The sequence below is a fragment of the Microcebus murinus genome, chromosome 2 (genome assembly GCF_040939455.1).
Source record: "Microcebus murinus isolate Inina chromosome 2, M.murinus_Inina_mat1.0, whole genome shotgun sequence".
Classification (NCBI taxonomy): domain Eukaryota; kingdom Metazoa; phylum Chordata; class Mammalia; order Primates; family Cheirogaleidae; genus Microcebus; species Microcebus murinus.
Window position 1 is genome coordinate 28,516,954 of NC_134105.1, and position 24,287 is coordinate 28,541,240.

The 24,287-nt window shown below is 39.5% G+C and overlaps 1 protein-coding gene across 9 annotated transcripts in view; it reads left to right on the forward strand.

Moving 5' to 3' along the window:
- Positions 1–24,287, forward strand: part of MACF1 (microtubule actin crosslinking factor 1) — a 358,950-nt gene that overhangs the window by 97,003 nt on the left and 237,660 nt on the right. The window contains exon 1 of one of the 9 annotated variants that reach the window (XM_075996865.1): positions 18,689–19,148. The exons of 5 other annotated variants lie outside the window; for them this stretch is intronic. In XM_075996865.1, the coding sequence (XP_075852980.1) occupies positions 19,040–19,148 (109 nt within the window). In that variant the 5' untranslated portion in view covers positions 18,689–19,039. Of the gene's footprint in view, positions 1–18,688; positions 19,149–21,259; positions 23,165–24,287 lie in introns of those variants that run through there. 3 more of the 9 variants (XM_075996873.1, XM_075996876.1, XM_075996867.1) reach the window with 3 other exon arrangements.

The window sequence follows — 24,287 nt, forward strand, 5'->3', positions numbered from 1 at the left end:
AGACCTCATCTCTTAAAAAAAAATCTATATCTATATCTCAGAAGCAAGATGGAAAAGTTAAACTGCAGTTTGAAAGGGAGGAAGGAAAGCTTTATTTCTTGGCACTATCTTCAGTTGTTATATCCTTCTGGCTGATTGTGAATTCTGTTTTTAGGCAGTACTACAGGTACACAGTACTACAGTACAGGTAGGATAGAAACTGACCTTTGGAGTAGGGTAAGAAGGAAGTGGGTCAGGAAGGATGGAGTCAGATAACTTATTCCTTAGAGAAGGTTGCCAGACTTCCCCGGGCCTTAGGTAGCAATGTTCCTCCTCCCTATTAGCAGCCCATCTCCTGGTCTCTCTAAATGACATAACAAATCATCTGAAGTGCCAGAGGACCCAGGGAGGAATGTTCCCTAGGGCAGGTTTGATTTGGGAGCCCCTGAGGGCAATCTGTGAGGATGCTGTTTCAGAAGTCACCACCTGACTCATTATCAGTTGAATCTGAGCAGAAGAAACAGTCTTGACCCGAACATTTTCTTGTGCCTGCCACATAACGTATATAGGTCCTCTCTCCCTTTGGTTATGAGCTAAAGGCCTTTATCATGAGGTAGAGCAGTGGTAAGGGAGAAATATTCTGAAATCCTTAATTAAGCAGAATATTAAGGGAATCTATGTGGGATTCTGAACATCTTTGAGTTTTTTTGATGGGGGAGAAAAATCACTCCTTTAGGGGCTCATTATCACCTGTGTGATAAAATCCAAACTCATCTTGTCATTTCAAACCTTCTGTCATCCAGCCCAACTTTCTATACAATTTTTTTTTTAATTATTTTTTTTTATTTTGGTATATTATGGGGGTACACAGATTTTAAGGTTTCAATAAATGCCCATTTCCCCCCTCCCCCCAAAAGTCTGAGTCTCCATCATGACCATCCCCCAGATGGTGCACATCTCACTCACTATGTATGTATATACCCGCCCCCCGCCCCCCTCCCACCTGCCCAATACCCTATTACTGTAGCACCTATGTGTCCACTTAGGTGCTACTCAGTTAATACCAGTTTGCTGGAGAATATATCTGGTGCTTGTTTTTCCATTCTTGGGATACTTCACTTAGTAGTATGGGTTCCAGCTCTAACCAGGAAAATATAAGGTGTGCTATATCACCATTGTTTCTTAGAGCTGAATAGTACTCCATGGTGTACATATACCACATTTTATTAATCCATTCTTTGATTGATGGGCACTTGGGCTGTTTCCACAGCCTTGCAATTATGAATTGTGCTGCTATAAACATTTGAGTGCAGGTGTCTTTTTTGTAGAGTGTCATTGGATCATTTGGGTAGATGCCCAGCAATGGGATTGCTGGATCAAATGGTAGATTCACTTGTATCGCTTTAAGGTATCTCCATATTGCTTTCCACAGAGGTTGAACTAGTTTGCAGTCCCACCAGCAGTGTAGGAGTGTTCCTCTCTCTCCGCAACCACGCCAGCATTTATTGTTTGGAGATTTTTTGATAAAGGCCATTCTCACTGGGGTTAAGTGATATCTCATTGTGGTTTTGATTTGCATTTCCCTGATGATTAGAGATGTTGAGCATTTCTTCATATGTTTGTTGGCCATTCTTCTGTCTTCTTTAGAAAAATTTCTGTTCAAGTCCTTTGCCCACTTTTTAATGGGGTTATTTGATTTTTTCTTCCTAATTTTCGTGAGTTCTAAGTATATTCTAGTTATCAGTCCCTTATCGGATGCATAGGATGCAAAAATTTTCTCCCATTCTGTAGGTTGTCTGTTTACTTTCATGACTATTTCTTTGGCTGTGCAGAAGCTTTGTAGTTTGATCATGTCCCATTTATTTATTTTTGTTGCTGCTGTGATTGCCTTTGGGGACTTCTTCATAAACTCTTTGCCCAGGCCGATATCTAGGAGAGTGTTTCCAACTTTTTCCTCTAGAGTTCTAATAGTTTCATATCTTAGGTTTAAGTCTGTTATCCAGCGTGAGTTGGTTTTTGTGAGAGGTGAAAGGTGTGGGTCCTGTTTTAGCCTTCTACAGGTGGCTATCCAGTTTTCCCAGCACCATTTATTGAAGAGGGATTCTTTTCCCCAGCGTATGTTTTTGTCTGCTTTGTCATCTATACAATTTTTTAAAATCAAAATTATACATATTTTTTATCTCAAAAAATCAAACATTATTACAAGGCTTATGACAGAAATAGTCCCCTGTCCTATCCCTGTGTCTGAGAACCACTTCCAAGTCATTTAGCTGTTTTAGTATTTTCTTCTACATTCCTTAAATATACTCTTTTACTAGTGATTTTGATTTTTTGGTTTTAAACATTATCTGTTGATGTTCTATTACAGAAAATTTGGGTTTAGTTTTTTCATTTCTACCCCCTTAACACACATGCTTTCTCTTCCCCTTCTTCCCGTTGTTATGCATTATTACCATTATGTGGTACTCTGTGTCTCCCACAGGACTCTAAGACTTCTCTCTTGGTATGTTGAAACATACCGAATAATCTTTTAGTTCAATACTTTTTTGGAGACAATCCCCCAGGAGCTTTCTCTTATCCAGCTCTGGATGGGTTGCTGTCAAAGCCTTTAGTAAAGCTGTCATCTTCCGGTGACGTCTGTTCACCACCATACTGGGAAATTCCTTCACCTATCTTCCCTGCCGAATCCCATGTTTCCTGGATCTCATGTCATATTTCATGGTTTACTCCAAGTTTTCATTGGAGTATATCTTAAAGTAGCTTCCTTAGAAAGGATATATGGGAGATAAATATCTTTGAACTTTGCTTATCTGAAAATGTCTTTGTTCTACTTTTCCTTTCATTAAGAGTTTGGGTATAGCACTCTAAGTTGCAAATCACTTTGCATCAGAATTTGGAAGGCAGGCGTTCCTCCTTGTTTCTGGTGTTGCTATTGAGAAGTCCAGTGGCATTCTGGTTCTTGACTTTTGTGTGTGACTTGTTTTTCTTTTTGATAGCTTTTAGTATTTTATTTTTATCCCCAGTTTCTGAGATGTTATGATGATTTGAAAACATATCTTTTATTTAATAATTCTTTAATAATTTCCTCTCTTCCATTTTCTCTGTTTTGTATTTCTGGTTCTTCTATTAGTTGAATATTGGATTTTATTAATCTTCTAGTCCCCCGCCAATATATTTTATTGTTTTTTCCTTCCCCCCCATTTGTGGTAGAGATATTCAGCTGTATCTTCTTTAGATTTATTTTTATTAATCATATTTTTCATTTCTAAGCATGTTTTTCTTTTTTTTTTTTTTTTTTGAGACAGAGTCTCGCTTTGTTCCCTAGGCTAGAGTGAGTGCCATGGCGTCAGCCTAGCTCACAGCAACCTCAAACTCCTGGGCTCAAGCGATCCTTCTGTCTCAGCCTCCCAAGTAGCTGGGACTACAGGCATGAGCCACCATGCCCGGCTAATTTTTTTTTTTATATATATATTAGTTGGCCAATTAGTTTCTTTCTATTTATAGTAGAGACGGGGGTCTCGCTCTTGCTCAGGCTGGTTTCGAACTCCCGACCTCGAGCAATCCACCCGCCTCAGCCTCCCAGAGAACTAGGATTACAGGCGTGAGCCACCGCGCCCGGCCTAAGCATGTTTTTCTAATTTACCTGAAGGTTCTTTTCTATAGTACTTATTCTTGTTTTATGGCAGTACCGCCTTTAAAAATTTTTTATTGTTATTTTCTTTAGAGATGGGGTCTTGCTGTATTGCCCAGACTTGCCTCGGATTCCTGGGCTCAAAGGATCCTCTTGCCTCAGTCTCTTGAGTAGCTATTGACTTTTGCCACTGCACCTGGCTAATGGTGCCTTTTAAGTCTCTCTGAGAATATTAATTAGAGTCTCTTTTTTAAAAAAAGTATTTTCCATTGCTTCCAACATTGTCTCTGTTTCTTCCAAGCTCCTTCTGTTTATTCATTTTGGTCTCTTTCTTTCATGTTAGGGCCTCTTTTAAAATATCTGATGTTTTTGGTGATATTCATGTTTAAGAGTTTGACCCTAAAAAGCTGATTGGGACTTGTTAAATAGTGTTCTCTTAATGAATAGCCAGATAGGGTAGGTTGGTTTCCCAGAGAACTGATCAGTCTCCTCTGAGGCCAATTCTGGCAGCCAGAGCTCTGGCATTGCCAAGTGGGGCGGTGGGGAAGGGGCTTATTGTTCATTGTCAAGTTTCACTTAATATCCCTGTTTTCTCTGAGGCACCTCGCTCCTGACTTCAGCCGATTTTGTTTTAGCCTCACCCTCCAGCACTCCTTCCCCTCCTCCCCAGCCCTCAGAGGTTGCTGGTGCTTTGAGGTGCTGCAGAATGGTTTACCTTGTTTCTTACTGTCTCCTATTCCCTGCAGGCACTTAGCAAAAAGAGAAAGCTGAAATTTAAATTAGTGACCATTTGTGTATCTACTCTTAGTTTATCAAACTTTTGTTGCTATTTCTTTTCTTATTCTTATTTTCTTTGGACTTGTACCATTTTTAATTCTTTCACTTTTTTGAGGTTTCAAAAAGCAATGGAAGGCCGGGCGCGGTGGCTCACGCTTGTAATCCTAGCACTCTGGGAGGCCGAGGCGGGAGGATCGCTCGAGGTCAGGAGTTCGAAACCAGCCTGAGCAAGAGCGAGACTCCATCTCTACTATAAAAAAAAAAATAGGCCGGGCGCTGTGGCTCACGCCTGTAATCCTAGCTCTTGGGAGGCCGAGGCGGGCGGATTGCTCGAGGTCAGGAGTTCAAAACCAGCCTGAGCAAGAGCGAGACCCCGTCTCTACTATAAATAGAAAGAAATTAATTGGCCAACTGATATATATAGAAAAAAATTAGCCGGGCATGGTGGCGCATGCCTGTAGTCCCAGCTACCTGGGAGGCTGAGGCAGAAGGATCACTCGAGCCCAGGAGTTTGAGGTTGCTGTGAGCTAGGCTGACGCCACGGCACTCACTCTAGCCTGGGCAACAAAGTGAGACTCTGTCTCAAAAAAAAAAAAAAAAAAAAAAGCAATGGAGATAAACATGCATATTAAGTTGGCAGAAGTTAATCTTCCCAATTTAATTCCCTCTCCCTCTCTGCCTCTCCTCACCCCAAATACCTAAACCCTGTGTTCTAATGTCATCTGTACTTGTTTTTTTCTTTTTTCTTTTTTTTCTTTTTTTTTGAGACAGAGTCTCGCTTTGTTGCCCAGGCTAGAGTGGGTGCCGTGGCATCAGCCTAGCTCACAGCAACCTCAAACTCCTGGGCTCAAGCAATCTTGCTGCCTCAGCCTCCCAAGTAGCTGGGACTACAGGCATGTGCCACCATGCCCGGCTAATTTTTTCTATATATATTAGTTGGCCAATTAATTTCTTTCTATTTATAGTAGAGACGGAGTCTTGTTCTTGCTCAGGCTGGTTTCGAACTCCTGACCTTGAGCAATCCACCCGCCTCGGTCTCCCAGAGTGTTAGGATTACAGGCGTGAGCCACCGTGCCCGGCCATCTATACTTTTTTTTTTCCATTCTCTTCTTCATGCCATCTATCTCTCTTCCTGGAATGTCTACTCTTTTTATTTCAAACTGTTGAAATCCTACGCCTTTTTCAAAGACCAGCTTATATAGTTCATCCATGGAAGTCTTTTTTTTTTTAATTTCTCCAACTGGAAATGACCATTCCATTGACTGAATTTCTAAAGTTCCATTCACTGAGTTCTTATAGTCTTGCCTCCCTCTTGACTATGCCCGTGCTGTCTTATGTGAAAATTATTTGTATACATATTTCCCTTAAGAGTGTAAGCTCTTAAATGATAGTATAAAATTGGCTTTGTAATTTTCCTGTTATCGATAACAACATAGTACCTAGGTAACTAAATATTGCACAAAAGCATAGAATATTAGAGCCGGGAAAGAATTGAGATCTAGAATTTCAATTCAGTTTATGAATGAGTAAACAGATCCAGTGTGGTTAAATGATCCCAAAGTCATATAATCTAGGGACACAACCTGACCTATAATCTCATTCTCTAGTTTTCTAACATCTAAATGCATCGATAAAGGCCGATATATGCTTAATTAGATATTCTGGTTAATCCAAGGTTAACCAGTGAGCACTTTTTGTTTCATTCTTATTGAGAATTTTTATAAATATCTTTTTTGTTTTAGTAATTAGGTATGCCATAGGTAATTTCTTTTCTTCCTCCCTCCCTCCCTCCCTCCCTCAGATCTTTAATATTCTGGATTTAGTTAAAAACTGAGCTGGATAATAGTTTTCTTCTAAGGCATATGAGCATCAGAGACCTAAGGTTTATAGGTAGGGAAAAATGTAGGCAACTGTACTGAAAGTGCCCTGATTTCAAGAAAGTTTTTGAAATCAGTGATATGATGTATTTAGGGTAATTCTTTTTTCACCTAACAGAATGCAGACCTAATTGAGTGCTAGTTAATGAACATTTTCCTGTTTGACAATTTATCAGAGATTTACTCAAAGTATTTTTTAAGTAAATTGCCTGTGTCAAAGATCTTCCTTCATTTCTTTCACTTATCTAGCTCTTGGCAGATATTTCCAGAATGTTTGCAGTAGCTCCATAGATTCATATCTGAGGGAGTTAAGTACTCCAGGAAAATTTACTGGGAGAAAGTTGAATTATAACTGTTGTCTGTTTAGGAGTTGTTGAAGATCAAGTGTGCCTGTCACTAATCAATAAAGCTAGATGCTGACAATTCTCAATTGCAGAGATATGGAATCTGCCTAAGTGCCTAGCAATTCATGAGTGGATTAAGAAAATGTGTGTGTGTGTGTGTGTGTGTGTGTGTGTGTATACACACATATACATACATACCATGGAGTACTACTCAGCCGTAAAAAGGAATGAAATAACGTTTTTTGCAGCAACTTGGATGGAACTAGAGACCATTATCCTAAGTGAACTATTCCAGAAATGGAAAGACAAACACAGCACATTTTCCTTAATAATTGAGAACTAATTGATGGGCATACACAGGCACGAAGAAATGTAAAGGTCACTGAAAATCAAGAAGGTTGGTGGGGAGAGAGGAGTGGTAAAACTTACCTATCAGGTACGGTCAACACTATTCAGGTGATGGGCACACGAAAAGCTCCAACTTAAGCATTATAAAAGGTTGCCATGTAACAAAAACATTTGTACCCTCTTGATATTTTGAATTAAAAAAAAGCCAGATGCTGTCCTTTTCCTCATTCCCTACTTTGGGCACTTGAGGTGGATGGGCAGGTACTTAAGAGGCTGCCCTTTCCTCTGAGATTTGGCTTTTCATTAGGGCCCTGCCTCACAATGTGAGGCTGAATGATGGCAGATGGTCTGATAATGGGGCTGGTTTGCATTCTCCACTGGGCAGAGCTGTTGCTAAACAAGCAATCTATGGTGGAATGAACAGTAATCGACCTCTAGGCTGGATTGGGCTCTGCCTCATGCCTGCCACTTTTGGTTTTATCCAGAGTAGAAGCTGTGATCCCCAGATTTTGGGGAATAAGGGTTTATTGTAGTCATTGGCATTACTGCCTTTGTCTGTTTCTGTATTGCCACCTGGCTGCCATTAGAGGGAATTGACTACACCTCTGAATCCTTGCAGGGGCCAAGAGGAGGACTGCTCCTTGTGTTCAGGATGGGGCATGTGTTCTCCTTAAAACTTCAAACTGCTACCCAGATTTCCTTTTATGACTTGTTAAGTCAGAGGCAGCTGGGAGGATGCATGGGGGAAGCATTACTCACCAGGCACACATAGTGGCCCTGACTGCTGGCGGGTATAGTCTGGGCTGTGTTGAGAATGAGTCACCTCGGGGAATGGAAAGATTGCAGGGTACTAGGGGTAGGGGTTGTGTGCCAGCGACTGCTCCTCTGTTTGCTCTTTTCTGTATAAGGACTCAGCACAAAGCCACAAACACTGGGGATCCAGCTGGCACGGTCATTAAGCCAGCCAATGGTGTTGATGTTTCCCATGATGGAAGTAAGCTGACTGGATATGGCATCGTATAGCATTGTTGCCTTCTATGTTATGGGTGTATATAGGTTTAGAGACAAGCTCGAATTTGTATAGTGAAAGTTCTATGTGTGGGAATTTCCTTATAATTAAAAGCAGTACAGGATTTGTGTTGGTTATAAAACTGTCTTCTATATCTATCTTTGTCCAGTAGGGGTCACTGGGGATTTAGGCTCTAAATGAGAGAAACTGTCACTAAACCTATGATAGACCAATCAGATTCCTTGTCTTTATTGTGGCATCTTTCTTTGCACATTGAGTGCTATCTTTTTTTTTTTTCATATGAGAGCAGAAACAAAAGATGTGAACTTGATTAAGAACTTTGTGGATATGTGTATTTGAAGAATAGATTATTCCAGATACTAGATGAAGAAAGATACCAAAGCTGAGATAGAATTGGTTTCATGAGTAAAATTTTAGGACCAATTTTTTTTAAATGAAAGAAAACTGTTTATTAAGCATCTTATGTATGCCTAGGTACTTTGTATATATTGCTTATTTAATCTTGATAACCACCCTGAGAAATAAACATTTTTGTATACATTGTACATACTTGAAATCTGAAAGTTCAGAAATATTAAGCGGCTTCTGCTAGGGTCACATAATTATGAAGTGGTATTGCCATGGGAGATCCTGTTAGGCATATTTCATTTGCCTGGTAAGAGGTCATGAAAGCAGAAGGTTTTATTGGAAAATAAGTAGAGACTGGTTGCAGACGCTCTTGAGAAAGACTGACATAATTCTTCTGTTGTGGATTATGGTTCTGACCAGTCTCCAAGGGTCAGCAGGTGGAAAGAAGTTGACTGGTTTGCCTTTATCTTCAGGTGGCAAATTCTTCCTCTTTTTCATGTAGAGTTACTGCCAGGGTCTGGAAATCTATCTTACAGAGATCTAAAATTAGCTGTTTGTGTGCAAAGCCTGGTTTCCATGGATAAATAGTTTAAGCCTGCCTTTCCCATGTTGGCATGGGGTCTCCTTCTGAGCCTTGGCCTGGCCTTGGCCTGGGCTCTTCTATTGGCATTCCCAGGCCTGCCAGGTTACTTTGCTATTGAGCCTCCTGATTAGCTACATGCCATCCATATAAGACTCTCATGCCCACTTTCCTATGTCTCAAGAAAACTTGAGTTGATCACCTGTTTCTTAGCCAGACCATATTAAAGATGTTTCCAATTCAGATCATTTTTTAATTTTTATTTGGAGAAGCATTTAAAAAAATACATTTAGGCTAGATAGGAGTAAAACGCTAATTATCCCTTGCCGTGCATTCATTTGGAATAAGAAATATTTCTGAACAAAAGTAACAATCCTTGGCAGGATTCAGGAGCATTCCCCGTAGAGTTTTTTGCCTTTTATATTCTTTTATCCGTTTATTTAAGATATTGACTATCAGAGTTTTCTGAAAAAAGTTTAGTAGCTAGATCTTATTATTTTGTTGCGGGAATTGGTCAGAATTCCAGAGAGAAGGATTACTTAAAATGGAAATATGGCTATTAAAGTTGACTAGATATTTTTGTCCTTTCCCTTTCTGAAGCAATGTTGGTAAAGCCTAATTTGATTTATTTCTTGAGTTGGTGGCTTAGAGCTGTTAAATACCATATATTTTACCTTGGCTTACTTCCTTACATTGATCACCAAAGATAACTTGGTGCTCTGCTAGGGCGTAAATGCTCTTGTGTAGTATTGATGATAACAGTAGTTAACATTAATGAGTTAATTTTTAATGTTTTTAGCTGGGCATGGTGGCTCACACTTGTAATCCTAGAACTTTGGGAAGCCAAGGCAGGAGGATAACTTGAGACCTGGAGTTCAAGACCAGCCTGGGTAATAGCAAGACCCTGTCTGTACAAAATAAACAAATAAAAATTAGCCCAGCATGGTAGCATGTCTTTGTAGTCCGAGCTACTTGGGATTCTGAGGCAGGAGGATCGCTTGAACCCAGGAGTTTGAGGTTGCTGTGAACTATGATGATGCTACTATATCTAGCCCAGGCAACAGAGCAAGACTCTGTCTCAAAAATAAATAAAATACATTTAATGTTTCAAAATAGTCAATGCTCGCTGTATGCCAAATATTCCTACATTTTCTCATGTAATCCTTACTGTAACATTATGAAGAGGTAATTTTATTATCCCCATTTTATAGATGAGGAAATCGAGGGGGGAGAGAGAGACAGAGACAGAGAGACACACACTGAGACTCCGTGGTTTAAGATTGAGTTTTCCAAGTGCTATACCAGAGCATCTTCCACTTTATTTTCTACCCTTACTCTTTAGCTTTACATTTTTACTTTTTCTTTCTTTCTCAAGGGCAAGAGCCTCAATTGCTGAGCTTGACAAGAAAGCCACCCAGAGTTAAGATATTGAGCAGAATCCATATTTGGAGATAATTCCAGAGGGGGAATTTCTGAATTAATACACTGGCTTCTTTTCAGTTCTAAGAGAAAAGTAAAACTTACACTTGTGTTCTTGGGGGTCACTTTTTCCTTTTAACTCCCAGTTAGATTTGGAAGGTCACTTTCAAAGGCAGTTTGACTCCTTTTTAGTGTATATTATTTATATCTTCTGGGCCTATCTAAAGGAGCATTTTGAGTTATTCCTGCCATAAGATGAATGGTTTTCTGGGCACTTGCTCTCTGGTGTATATTCTTGTGGCCAAAATAGATGCATTCCTAGAAGAAATATTTATATTTTGGGAATATTCGTAGTTTATTTGGCCCAGTATTGCTCTTTCTAATCTGCTTTCCCCTTATATTTCTCTTACAGTGCTTTTTAGACCCTCTTGTTCACTAGTTTATTCACTCATTCTACAAATTGTTATTTAATGACTAAGATTTTATAAAGGAGAGCAGACATTCATTTAGCTTCAAAAACTTAATTTAGTGAGAGAGTAAAAATATGTAGTCAACTGTGTTATAATGTAGAAAGTGCTAAACATCATGAGAGAGAAACAGATGAAATATAATAAAGGCTCAAGGGAGGGAGAAGTTTAATTCTAGCTAGGGTGGAGGGAGGGACCAGAGAAAATTCTGTGGAAGTATTGGCTGCTCCATAGTAATGAGATTTTGACATATGGAGATGGAAAGGAAAAATATTGCAGGGTAAATGAGGGGAATATTGTGAAGCCAAAGAGTTTTGGGCTTAATTTGCTGACGGGGAGAAATAGAAAGTTTTAGGATGAAGTTAAAAGTAAACATTTATTGAACATTTAAGGCATGGCAGTCATTTATACATGCTCCAGGGAGATTAATCTTATGATGAGTGAGGGCAGGGTTGGCAGGTTAGAGATAGAGATTAGGTAAATAGATTAGGTAATTTAGGTGATAGGTAAATTATCAGTTTGCCAAGGTTTTGTACAGTTGATAAATGTTCAGAGGTCTTTATAGTCAGATGTGGTTTGTTTGCTGCTCCTTCAAATAAGGATAATAATAGCCAGTAATTATTGAGCACATATTAAGCACCTTAAATTGCATTAACTCATTTAATCCTTACTATGACTCTATAATACAGCTATTATTAATCATTTTACAGATGAAGAAATTGAGGTTCCATGAGGTTAAGTGACTTGCCCAAAGGTGCTAAATGTGATGTATATAGTAGTCTGGATTTGAACCCAGGCAGACTGGGCTTGTAATTATCATGCTACTATAATGCTAATGGCATCCAGGTTTATGGAGCAAGAAATGTGGAGATTTTCCTAACTTTATTGTATTCAGTGACACTTGGGTATGTAGAAAATTCTTTTAGACATTCCGGGCCTTTACATGTTTATTGCATTCTTAGTACCATCTTGCTAAACCTTGGAGGTGCAGTCATGGATATCACCTAATTAACTACTCTGAGACCACATCCTCTACGTATCTGCAGTTGGATGCCTAGTGTTCTCATGGGAGGAGACAGATGACAAGAGGTTCAGGGCCAGGATTTGATGCCTGATCCTGCCATTCCCAGAAATGAAACCCAAGGTTTCCAATCCTATCAGTCATATACTATTTCCTCTACCAGTTATAATCTCGAGTATTATTTGCTATATTTAAAAAAAAAAAATCCTTGTTGGCCAGGTACAGTGGCTCATGCCTATAAACCCAGCACTTTGGGAGGCTGAAGCAGGAGGATCACTTCAGACCAGGAGTTTGAGACCAGCTTAAGCAACATAGCAGGACCCCATCTCTACAAAAAATAAAAATTAACTGGGCATGGTGGTGTGTACCTATAGCCCTAGCTACTTGGGATTCGGAGGCAGGAGGATCTCTTGAGCCCAGGAGTTTGAGGTTGTAGTGAGCTATGATGATGCCATTGTACTTTAATCTCGGGCAACAGAGTGAGAGCCTGTCTCCAAAAAAAACAAAACAAAACAAAAAAAACCTTAAAAAAAAGTGTCTTCTCTCTTTTATAAGCATTATTTTTCTAGATTTTGGTCTTTTAATTATGATGGGTCTTAAACTTTTAGTCTGTATCTGCTGAAGTTATGATGCTTATGGATATCAGTTATTCTGAGACCAAGTAAAACTTAATGGCAGTTTGAATAAAACATCTAGCATACCTTCTCATGGGCTTGCTTTGATCTCAGTTGCGAACATTAAAGTAATTCTGGGGTGTTACTGTGTGTTGAGATTTCTTGTGGGTAATGGTTGTGGGAGACCATCCTAAATTCCTGTGAGTGAAGTAATCTCAGAGGCAGGTCTAAAATCCTAATGAAGTTCTGAGTCTTGCTTCTACAAGGCTTCTCTAATGGTTTGGGGCTCTGCCCATTGGCTGTTAGAAAGGGATATCCTGGGGGATGCTAAATGTGACTTTAAAGGCCTGTTCTTTGTATAATAAATGATCTCTAAAAAGAAAACTAGTTGCTCCCTCCTGCCAGCCTCTAACCACTTCCTGTACATGACTGCACACAGATCCATGTTAGTTTCGCCAAGTGAAAAATCTGTTTTCACAAATACAGTTCCCTTCCCCTTCTTTCTTCTTTTGTACTTATGTACAGATATAAATACACACAAAGGCTGAAAACAGGCAAACTTTTTCTTGTTATATATATTATAGAAGAGTTATGTATCCAAGGTATAGCACACCAGCTTTGGAAGATCTTATGAAGAAAAAATTACTTTGGATGTCTTTCATTGTCTAATAACAAAGGCAGATTCAGAATGTAGCTTGGTATTTGAGTGCTTTGGATTTTATTCTTCTAGATTTCCTAGGTATTTTTGAATGGCACAAATATGTATACTAATTAATTAAGACGGTTTTATAACAGCTTCTGCAAGGAGAATAGGGCAGAGAAATTGCTTTCACTTTGGGAAATGAATATATAGGGAAGGTATTTGTAAGATTACAAAAAAGGCAATTATGAAGCAGTGCTATAGATAGCACTAGCAGTGAAATATATTGTGTTGAAGTTGAGAATCTTCCCTTAGAGCCATATGGAGTTACTTTTACACTAAGTGTTGTAAAGAGGAAGTATCCCAAACATATAAATATCTCAGATTGCTTAACCTGAAGTTAGTGTATTTATTTTGCCAGAGCTTTTAGTGAAGGGAGGCAGTGTGATAAAATATATTAATTTGAAATCAGGCAGCTAAAAGTTCAGATGTCAGTTCATCTTTTTTCTTACTTTGTGACCTTGGCAAAATAACTTGAATTTTTGGAGTCTTAAGTTCTTGATTTATAAAATGGGGATGATAATATATACCTTCCAGGGATATTATAGGGGTTAAATGGAGTAACAGATGTGAAGGTGCTTTACAGTAGCTGTTTAATAAATGTTAGTTTCCTTACCAAGTAAGTCCATCTTGTTTGACTGTCACAGCCCAGGAGCTTCACTTCTCCACAGCAAGGGGCATGTCATAAACATCTTCATGTCCACAGTGCCTAGCATAATGCTCCATATTTTTTAATTGAATGCATGAATGAAATGCTCTGTTTCACAAGAGAAGGAGCTCCAGCTTAGTCTCCACTGGACTATGACACCATTTTTCCCTCCCTAGTGCTTATTCTCTTCAGCAAACACTATTACATTTCACATGTCAAAAAGAATTCTCTTTTGACCCTACATTGCTCTCTCTGCTCCCTTTACAGCGGAATTCCTTGAAAGAGTTGTTTTTTACTTGTTGTCACAGATCCCTCTCTTTCCATTCATTCACTCTTGAATCACTCCAGGCAGGCTTTTTCTCCACCATGCCATCAAAACTGCCCTTGTCAAAGTCCCCAGTGGCCTCCGCAATGCTAAATTTGATGGTCAGTTGTCTATTTTTCTTTTCTTTTCTTTTTTTTTTTTTTTTGAGACAGAGTCTCGCTTTGTTGTCCAGGCTAGAGTGAGTGCCGTGGCATCAGCCTAGCTCACAGCAACCTCAAACTCCTGGACTCAAGCAATCCTCCTGCCTCAGCCTCCTGAGTAGCTGGGACTACAGGCATGTGCCACCATGCCCGGCTAATTTTTTATATATAGTTGGCCAATTAATTTCTTTCTATTTATAGTAGAGATGGGGTCTCGCTCTTGCTCAGGCTGGTTTTGAACTCCTGACCTTGAGCAATCGGCCTCCCAGAGAGCTAGGATTACAGGCGTGAGCCACCGCACCCGGCCTTTTATATTCTTTTTACCTAAAGAACTTGTAAAACATTAGAACGGTCATTTCTCAATCCTCATCTTGAAACATTAACATCTCTGACATGGTTAATTACTACTACTTCTCAGAACATTTCCTTCACCTGACTCCTAGGACAGCTTGCTCTTTTGGTTCTCCTTCTAATCCACTGGCTCCTCTTTTTAAAATCTCTTTCAGTGATTCTTCCTCTTCCCTTGCTAATGTTGGAGAGTTTCCAGGGCTTAGGCCTTGAACTTGTTCTCTTCTCTCTCTTTTTTTAAGTTTTAAGAAGGTTTAATACAACATATTCTGGTTTCTCCAGGGATTAGTCTGAGACTGGCTGAGAGTCCGCTCGGTACTAGACACCGGGACAAAGGCTTCTGAGTAAAATCCTGGGTCTTTGGTTCCCTCCTTAGCAAAATAGAAGGGTCCACAGGGGCTGCCTGAGGCAGCCTTCAGGAAGGACAGAGCTGGGGAGGATGCGCAGGGTCTTGCGGGTGCATCCTGCGTGGAGGAGTCCACGAGCAGCCAGGGCCCTTGTTACAATCCTCCTCTTGCTGCTGCAGCAACTCGGGAACTGCTGCCATGACGACGCGGGACTCAGCAAGGAAGGGCCACCTGCCTGTGTGAGGAAAGAAGAAGCTGGACCACCGCCTGGGCACCTCTCGATCTCTTCTCTCTTTATGTTTACTCTCTAAGTGATGTTATCCAGTCTCCTGTCTTTAAAATTCCTGGTTCTCTCCCTGTACTCTGGATTCCTATATTCAGTTGCCTATTCAAAGTGCCACTTGAGGGCGTGGTGGCTCGTACCTGTAGTTGCAGCTACTCAGGAGGCTGAAGGGGGAAGATTGCTTAAGCCTAGGAGTTTGAGGCTGCAGTGAGCCATGATTGTGCCCCTGCACTGCAGCCTAGGTGACAGTGAGACCTTGTGTTTTCAAAAAACAGAAAACCCCACAAAATTCCACTTGAAAGTCTGGTAGACATTTCAACTTAATGTATTCAAAAAGGAACTACCCCCTTTCCCCCCCAGTTTCCACCAAAACCAAACAACCACAAATGAACCCCAAGCCCTCTGCTTCTCTTGTAGTCTTCCCCATCTCAGGAAATGGCAGTCCTGTCTTTTCAATTTCTCAGGCCAAAAACTTTGTAGCTATTTTATTCTTTCCCTCCTTTTTCTACATCTAGTCTATTAGCAAATTCTGATGATTCTTTCTTTATAATTATTCCAAAATCTGACCACATCTCACCATCTCTACCACCACACCCTGGTCCCAGCCATCATCATTTCTCAGCCACTAATTTTCTCTTGGATTATGTTCTTGGCATTATAGCTGGTTTCCCTGCACCCACTCTTGTCTCTCAATAGTCTGATCTCAACATAGCAATAAGAGGGATCCTTTTAAAGCCTGTTAAATCATGTCACTGTCTCACACAAAGCCCTCCAAAGCCTTCCTGTCTTACCTAGCATAAAAGCCAAAGGCTTTACAAATGGCCTGTACAGCCATAGGCAGTCTGACCCCTCTCCTGATACTCTTCCCTTTTCTCTTTCGGCTCCAGCTTCTTTGATGTTCCCTGAACACACCAAACGTACTTCTGCCTTGATGACTTTGCACTTGCTGGTCTTTGGCTCATTCTTTCTCCAGGTAGCCATGTGACTTGTTTGCTTTTATTTTCTGTTTTTTAAAAATTAGAGATGGGGCCTCACTCTGTCTCCCAGGCTGGAGTACAGTGGCATGATCATAGCTCATTGCAACTTTGAATTCCTAGACTCAAGCATTCCTCCTACATAGGTCTCCCTAGGTGATGTGCCCAGCTTTTGCTTATATTCTTTAGGTCTGTGCTCAAATGTCATCTTATAGAGAGCCTTTCCTGACCATCCTGTGTATAAAATCGCAAACTTTCCCCCACAGGTGCTCCCTTCTCTTCTTCATCTCCTTTAGCATTCTCCATAGCATTTATGTGACAAGCTTATATATTGTTTGTGTTTATTTTCTGTCTTCCCGTAGGAGTATATAAGCTTTGTGAGGGCAAGGTCTTTGATTTGTTCACTGCTATGTCCCTGGTACCTACAACAGGGCCTGGCACATAGCATGTCAATAAATATTTGATGAATAAAATGTAAGTTAGTAAAACATTTATAGATGATCTTGATGCCAGATTAAAAAGTTCCTATTGTATTAGTTCTCCTATCAAGGGCTTCTTTATTATCTTTCTGGGTAGCAGATTATTCAAATCTAAAACACTTTTATTAGAAAAAAGGTAACTTTACAGATATCTAAAGCAATATACCATCTTTATATATACCACAGTATAATAGGCACCCTAGAAACAAAGAGCTAGTTTGGTAGAAAGACAAGGCCATAACCCTTATCTTCCCTGAGTGAAGGATGCCAGGTGTCACAGAAGTCTTTAGATGTATTCCTGGCTGTTGGGTCTTCAGTGTTATGTTGTGTGTCCACATTGTGCTTTGTAAAATATCTCTTCATGGAGAAGCAGACAAGGAGAGGGGCAATGGTACTGTGAGACTTTTGATACTCAATTTAGGCTGTATAAACTTCTTCCCAGCCTTTAAATGTTTGTTAGGTTTGTTGAAGTATAATTTACATACAGTAAAATTCACCTTTTTAGGTGTACAATTCAGTGAGTTTGGACAAATGTATATTGTTGTAGAACCACCATCACAACCAACATAAAGAACACTTCTGTTACCCCTTACAGTTCCCTTGTGACCTGTCTTAGTCAGTTTTCTTCCCTAACCCCCAGCCTCTTCTGATTTCTGTCCTTATAGTTTTGCTTTTCTAGAATGTTATATAAACGGAATCGCACAGTATGTGGTTTTTTGTGTTTAGCTTCTTTCATGTAGCATGATACTTCTGAGAATTGTCCATATCACTGTTGTTCCTTTTTATTACGGAGTAGCAGTCCATTCTATGAATGTACCACAATTTGTGTATAAGTTCACCAGTTGATGGACATTGGGTTTTCCAGTTTTTGTTTATTTTGAGTAATGCTGGTACAAGCATTCATCGATCATTGTGTGGATATATGTTTTTATTTTTCTTGGGTAAATACCTAGGAGTGAGATTACTGGGTCATCTGGTATGCATATGCTTAACTTTATAAGAATTTGCCAAACTGTCTCTATACTGTTTTTACCAATTTATACTCCCACCAGCAGTGTATGAGAGTTCTATTTGCTTCATATCCTTGCCAAGTCTTGGCATTATGAGTCTTTAATTTTAGCCATTCTAGTTAGTGGTAAAGTGTTTTCAGTTGCTGCTACAATGTCCATATCAAGTTTTTATTTGTAAGAAGGCCTGGGGCTGGGCGTGGTGGCTCACGCCTGTAATCCTAGCTCTCTGGGAAGCCGAGGCGGGAGGATTGCTCGAGGTCAGGAGTTTGAAACCAGCCTGAGCAAGAGCAAGACACCCCTTCTCTACTATAAATAGAAAGAAATTAATTGGCCAACTGATATATATATACAAAAAATTAGCCGGGCATGGTGGCGCATGCCTATAGTCCCAGCTACTTGGGAGGCTGAGGCAAGAGGATCGCTTGAGCCCAGGAGATTGAGGTTGCTGTGAGCTAGGATGACGTCACGGCACTCACTCTAGCCTGGGCAACAAAGCAAGACTCTGTCTCAAAAAAAAAAGAAGGCCTTGGTTTTGTTTTCTGCTGTCATTGAGTTTCCTGATGCCCCCTTGGCTAGCTAGTGGAAATTAGGTGGATTTTTCAACCCTTGAAAAGTGCTCCCCAAAGTTAACAGCAGTTTGCTCTCCTTGCTGATTTTCATAGTGCCTAGATGTCACTCTGTTTCATGGGAGCTTGTTCTGTATGTGTCCTCTCTATAGTGACCTTCAGGTCCCTTTCTCCTCCTCTTGTGTTGTGGGTGTGGAAGAGTTGCCCTCCGACAGCGTTGGGGTCCTTGTGACACTTACACGTCCTTGTATACTTTGCCATCTCCCCGCAAGAGGTTCTCTGGTGCTTCTGTGACTTTTTTCTTCTGGCTACATCCTGAAGGCTGGCCTTCCACCCAGGCTTGGAATGGAAAGTTAAGAGTGTGACGTCCTCTGACACCCTCCCTCCCTCCCTGTAGAAGGGTCTGAGGTTTGTTTGTTTAAACTGAGTGGAGGATGCCAAAGATAGAGGTTTGAGTCAGCCTGACACTGGCTTAGGCGCTCCTTTCGCCTCTCCTTGTTCCTCCTTCCCTTTCCCCTCCCCCACTGGCCAGTTGTTTCCTGGGCTTTGTCTGAGATACACTGTACAGTTTTAGTCCCAGTCTACTATTGCCTGCTGGAAAACAGTCAGAGGCGAGATGGAGGAGAAGCCGCCAGGAAGTTTCTGACAACACTAAGCTCCGGGCCTCTGCCTCTGCACTGATAGTACAGGACAGCAGTAACCTCAGGAGAAAGGCATCCAGAGGCCTGCGCTGAGCTTGTGGGCTGTGGCTAGCTCGACAGAGGAGAAAGGACAGGCCCGGAAATGCCTCTCTTAGATTCATCTTATTTGCCACCAACCATCTTTATTTTGACTCACATTCTTGGAGTTGCCGGTGTTCTATACTGGAAGAGACGTGCCCGGGGCAGAGCAGGTAACTAACTGGTGCTGAGTTACTCTGTAAATCTACTGTGGGGCTTTTGAGGGTGGGGTAAGTGACGGAGGTCTTCCCAGTTGCTTTCCTTAAAGGGCCAGTATGTCTGGCTAGGGTGCTGTCAGACTTAAGTGTGTGAGTGTATGGGTGTATATATGAATATACTGAAGTAACTGGGCTGCCTTGAGGCTGCTTTGGGACCTCACTCTTTCCTGTTCATTAGGCTGTCTGGCTGGAGGGTGCTGGTTAGATGAGGTGATGTCTGAGCTCGAAGCTGGAGGGAAGTGGCTGCTATGCTGACCTGTGTCCTTTCTCAGAGAATCAAGCCATTCCTTTCTTTGCTTTCTCAATCTCAGAGTGTTTTTTTTTAATCCTTGTTTTTAAACAAAAACATACAGTAACTCTGTCACCCTCTTATAGGTATAGATTTGGGAAACCTTGTGAGATTGGAGAAGTTTCTGGATTTGGTGTATTTGGGGGTGAGAAAGGGCAGGGGAGTAATAAGGATCAGTCAGAGGAAAGGGTCGAGTGGTGTCCCTGCCGAGGTGCATCCTGGAACACTGGTGTGCCCGTGTTCTCTATGATATGATTGATACTATTTCTTTCTCCTCAGGCAGCTACATCTTTAGCTATGTGTATCCAAGCCATCCTGTTCAGTGCAGGAAATTAACTGTTCTCTTCCCTAGGGAATCAGGCTCTGATAATTTAAAGTTTGTTTTTTTTTTTTTTAGTGGTACCAGAAATCTCTTTCTTCCCATATTACTATTAGTTAGCTTATATTCTGCTGACTTCTAAACACCCAGTGCAGGGCTCAGCCTGAGTTTAGCTGATTCTAAATCTCCATGGTTGTGGATTAGTAAGGTCTAATTTTTCCTGGAGTACACCCCTAGGTCTCATTGCTTTCAGTACTATCATTGTGGTGGGCCCACCACCTTCAAGCCAAGGTATGTAGACAGTAGTTACAGTATATACAAGTTAACATGGGGATTTGATGACTTACTGCTTAGCTTTCTATTAAAAGTTCATGAATGGTTGACAGAATTAGAGTTAGATTCAGTCATTCCCCTGTGTCCCTTCCAGTAAGTCCCAGAAAAGCTTTTGACTAAATATCCAGATCCCAATGCAAAAAACAGAGACATTTAGAAATATGTTCGATTGTGTGGTGGTGTGTTTAAAAAAAACAAAAAAAAACCCCAAAGTGGCTTTCCTGTATTTGAGCTTAGAAAGAAGCATGTGTTATTTGGTCCTATTTATTATTTCATATGTAATGAGAAAATAAATATCATTTAGGTGGAGGATGCTGCTTTCCTTGTGCATTATGGTAATGACATTTCTAAACTACTAATTGATTAATACTTTAAAAGTGGTGTAGGATTTTCTATGGAACTGTCTATTCTTTGGAACTATCTATGGAGCCACCACCCTATCTTTTAAATGCTTTCTTTTTTATGTTTTGGAAATATTAATTTCATAAACAACCATCAAATACATTGAAATAAAAAGAAGAAAAATTACCTTGTAAAAACTGTTTATTTCTATGAAACAGGTTTGATTCTGATATCTAATAATTATATTAGGAATGTGCTGTGTTCAGTTTATCTATAAAATTAGAGAAGTAGTTTTTCAGTTGGGAACTATGGGTACTAAAGCTTTCATGGAGGTACTTAAGATATTCTGTACCCATTTATTATAATTTCAATTTAAGATGTATTTTATCTATTAAAAATGTTTTTTAAAAAATAACATGTTCACTCTAATTACTGCTTGCCAGCTGGACATCACCAGAGAATAAAGTTTCTCTACTGTCTCTATGTATATATTTTTTTACTGCTCATAAATGTACACTTGATTAAAACCATGAAGATCATCTCTTCTAATCTGCTCTTTTTTTAAAAATTAGAAGTATTACAGGACAAACTGTAGAACATAGGTCTTGAACCTAATCATCATCACCATCATCATCATCAGTCAGACAAAGCTCAGTTGTATTAGCTCAGGTGTTAAGTCCATAATAGTGAGTGGGTAACACATTGCTATGCAATACTATTGTAATATTAGTTTAGTGTATACTAAAATTATTTATTCTTATTGTCTTTTCTGTTTATATTTACATATCATAAAGAATGTACATAGTTTTAGATATTGAAGGTATTCAACTTTGAAACAAATATTTCTGCTATTCTTTCAGGCTCTTGTATCAGTTTATTTGAATAATATCCCGAGATTATCATGCAGACTGTGAAACTGTTACTATTTGTTTCTATTTATTTGTATGAATCAGTTTTAAAAACTTGATTCTCTGTAATAAAACACAAAATAGAAATGAACCAGATGCCGGCTGGGTGCAGTGGCTCATGCCTGTAATCCTAGCAATCTTGGAGGCTAAGGCAGGAGGATTGTTTGAGGTCAGGAGTTGGAGACTAACCTGAACAAGCATGAAACCCTGTCTCTACTAAAAATAGAAAAATTAGCCAGGCGTGATGGTGCCCGCCTGTAATCCTAGCTACTTGGGAGGCTGAGGCAAGAGGATCACTTGAGCATAAGAGTTTGAGGGTGCAGTGAGCTATGATGATGCCACTGTACTCTACCAGGGGTGACAGAGCGGGGCTCTGTCTTAAAAATAAAAAAGAAAGAAATCAGATGCCGAGGTAAATATAACTGTAATTAATATAGTCTCCCAATTTTAATAAAAATACCTGATTGGTTACACATTTGACTTTTAAATAAGTAACATAAATTTGAATATATAAAATAGGCTTATACTATTAAACACTACTTTTAGATATTATATATGTTGAGTTCCATATGTGATTTGTTTGAAAAAGTATGATGTCAGAGTTGAGAATTTGTGGAGTTCCTTTTAGCCCTGCGGCTCTAAGATACTGTGTTCTAGAAAATTCTCTCTATGTTTGTATGGACTTTTTATTTCTTCCACATTTAGAGTTGATAACATATTCTATTTTTCTCATAGACTTGGAAGGGACCTTACACATTAACTATCCAACCTCCTACTTAGTCCTATCCTTGTCAAAAGTCATTCTTCTTTTGCTTGAAGTTCTCTGATTGTAGAACAAACAATCTATGGACTGTTCATTTTTTTGGCAACTGGGGAGTTCTTTTTTAAGCTGAAAGTTGCCTCTTTGTAATTTATACTTCTTAGACCAAATTCTGTCTACCGAAGATTAAACATACTCCCTCTTCTAGATGTCAGGCTAGCTTACATTTGAAAGCTATTTTCTCTAAGCTAGATACCTCCCTTTCCATTACTGCATATGATTTCCTAACTGCTTATCATTATAATAGTCCCTTTGGACAGTTAAATTGATTGTTTTTGCTTTGAAAATGTGGTGACCACATGTGTACATAGGGAAGTGAAGGGAGTGCAGCACAAACATAGGGAGAAATCACTGATAATGATTGATGAGATCTGGTTATATAAGCACATGGCTTTTACAACCACATCACCGTCTCTTAAGCGGATGTAAACAAGATACAGGAAGACACAGGCAGTTTGTACTAAAGCCACATAATATCTATAAGACAGGGCTTAACACTCAATCAGTATTTAGAATTTTAAATAGTTTTCAGTATACCCCTACTCACAGTTACATTTACATATCTTACCTCATTAGTCGCAGAACTTCCTATTGTCTTAGTTTGAGTCTTCATTTTTTTTTCTCTAGGACTGTTAAAATAATCTATTTCCTCCATTTTCTTTCCTTTCTCCTCAGTTTGTCTTCTAACTTTAGCCAGAGTGACCTTTCTAAAATACAGAACTGTATGTATCACTGTCCTGCTTAAAATCCATCTATGCTTCCCCTCTGCTTTTAGAAGAAAGTTCAAATTCTTCATCATGACATAAAAGGATTTTTATGATCTACTCCCTGCCTATTTCACTAGTTTTATTTCCTGTTTTAAGCACCCAGTACTCCAGCGTCATTTAAAAACTGGTAGATCACTACTCGAAATGCCTGTATCCTCTTTTCAACTGGACTACTTGATGACTATCCTTCAGGGTAAGTGGTTACTGCCTCTGCAAAGCCTTCCTTGACTAAAATAAGAGTACCTCTACTGCACCGTAGCAGCACTCTGTTAATATGGCTTATTCAAACCTGTATTGTCGTCTTGCTTAGTCTGTCTCTCCACACTGGTTAGAACAGGGACTTTCAATCATCTCAGTATCTCAAGGTTCTGAGACAAAATAGGTGTCAGTAAATATTACTTAAATAAATAAATGAGCAATTTAAAAATAGCATTAGCTATAAGCTGTAGCAGGAACCATGCAAGCTGTAGCAGGAACCATGCCATGTTCATCTGTGCATTTAGAAGGCTTGACTTATTTTATTTGTGGTCTGAGGTAGATGGGTTAATTGAATGACATAGAGTTGCCCTGTGTTGTAGTTTATTAATATTTCACATTGTAATAGTGAAAGCAGGAAAAAGGCTTTATGATTATTGGAGAAGAACATTTGAATTTTTTGTGTGTTTGTGAAAGGACAGATTTTTCCCTCTCTAGGGTCTTGTTTTCTTTATCTGTAAAATGAAAGGGTTGGATAATCTGATCTCTTAAGGCTCTTTCCATTTCCAACCTTCCACTAGGGGGACCAGCCGTAATGCCTGGATCTAAACCATATGAAGTACAACCTAAGTTTGCATCACTTTTTTTTTTTAAAGCAGCCCCATCACACTATTAAGTCATATTAAACTTAAGATCAATTATAAAGTGGCCAAACCTTGTACATGAATTGTTGCTGTCTCCCCTCCAATTACTGCTGTGCCTTTGGTTTTCTTCAACTTCAGCATAAGACTTATAGGTATCCTAGTTAAATTTTGTCCTGTGAAATTTGGTACAACTCCTAACTTTTTGAGATTTTTTAAAACTTTAATTCTTCCATTTATGGCATTAACTGTGTGTCCTCCATTTGGGTTATCTAAAAATTTGTTAAGCATATAATAGGAACACAATAAATATTTGGATAAATAGACACATAAGCCATATACCTTCACTTAAATAACTGAAGCATTAGATGTTTAACCAAGGTGGATTCTTTATCTTTTTCTTTCCTTTGCTATTTGTTTCTAGATTTGTACAGTACAGTAGAAAGCCCACTGAACTTGAAATCAGAAGATATGGGCTCT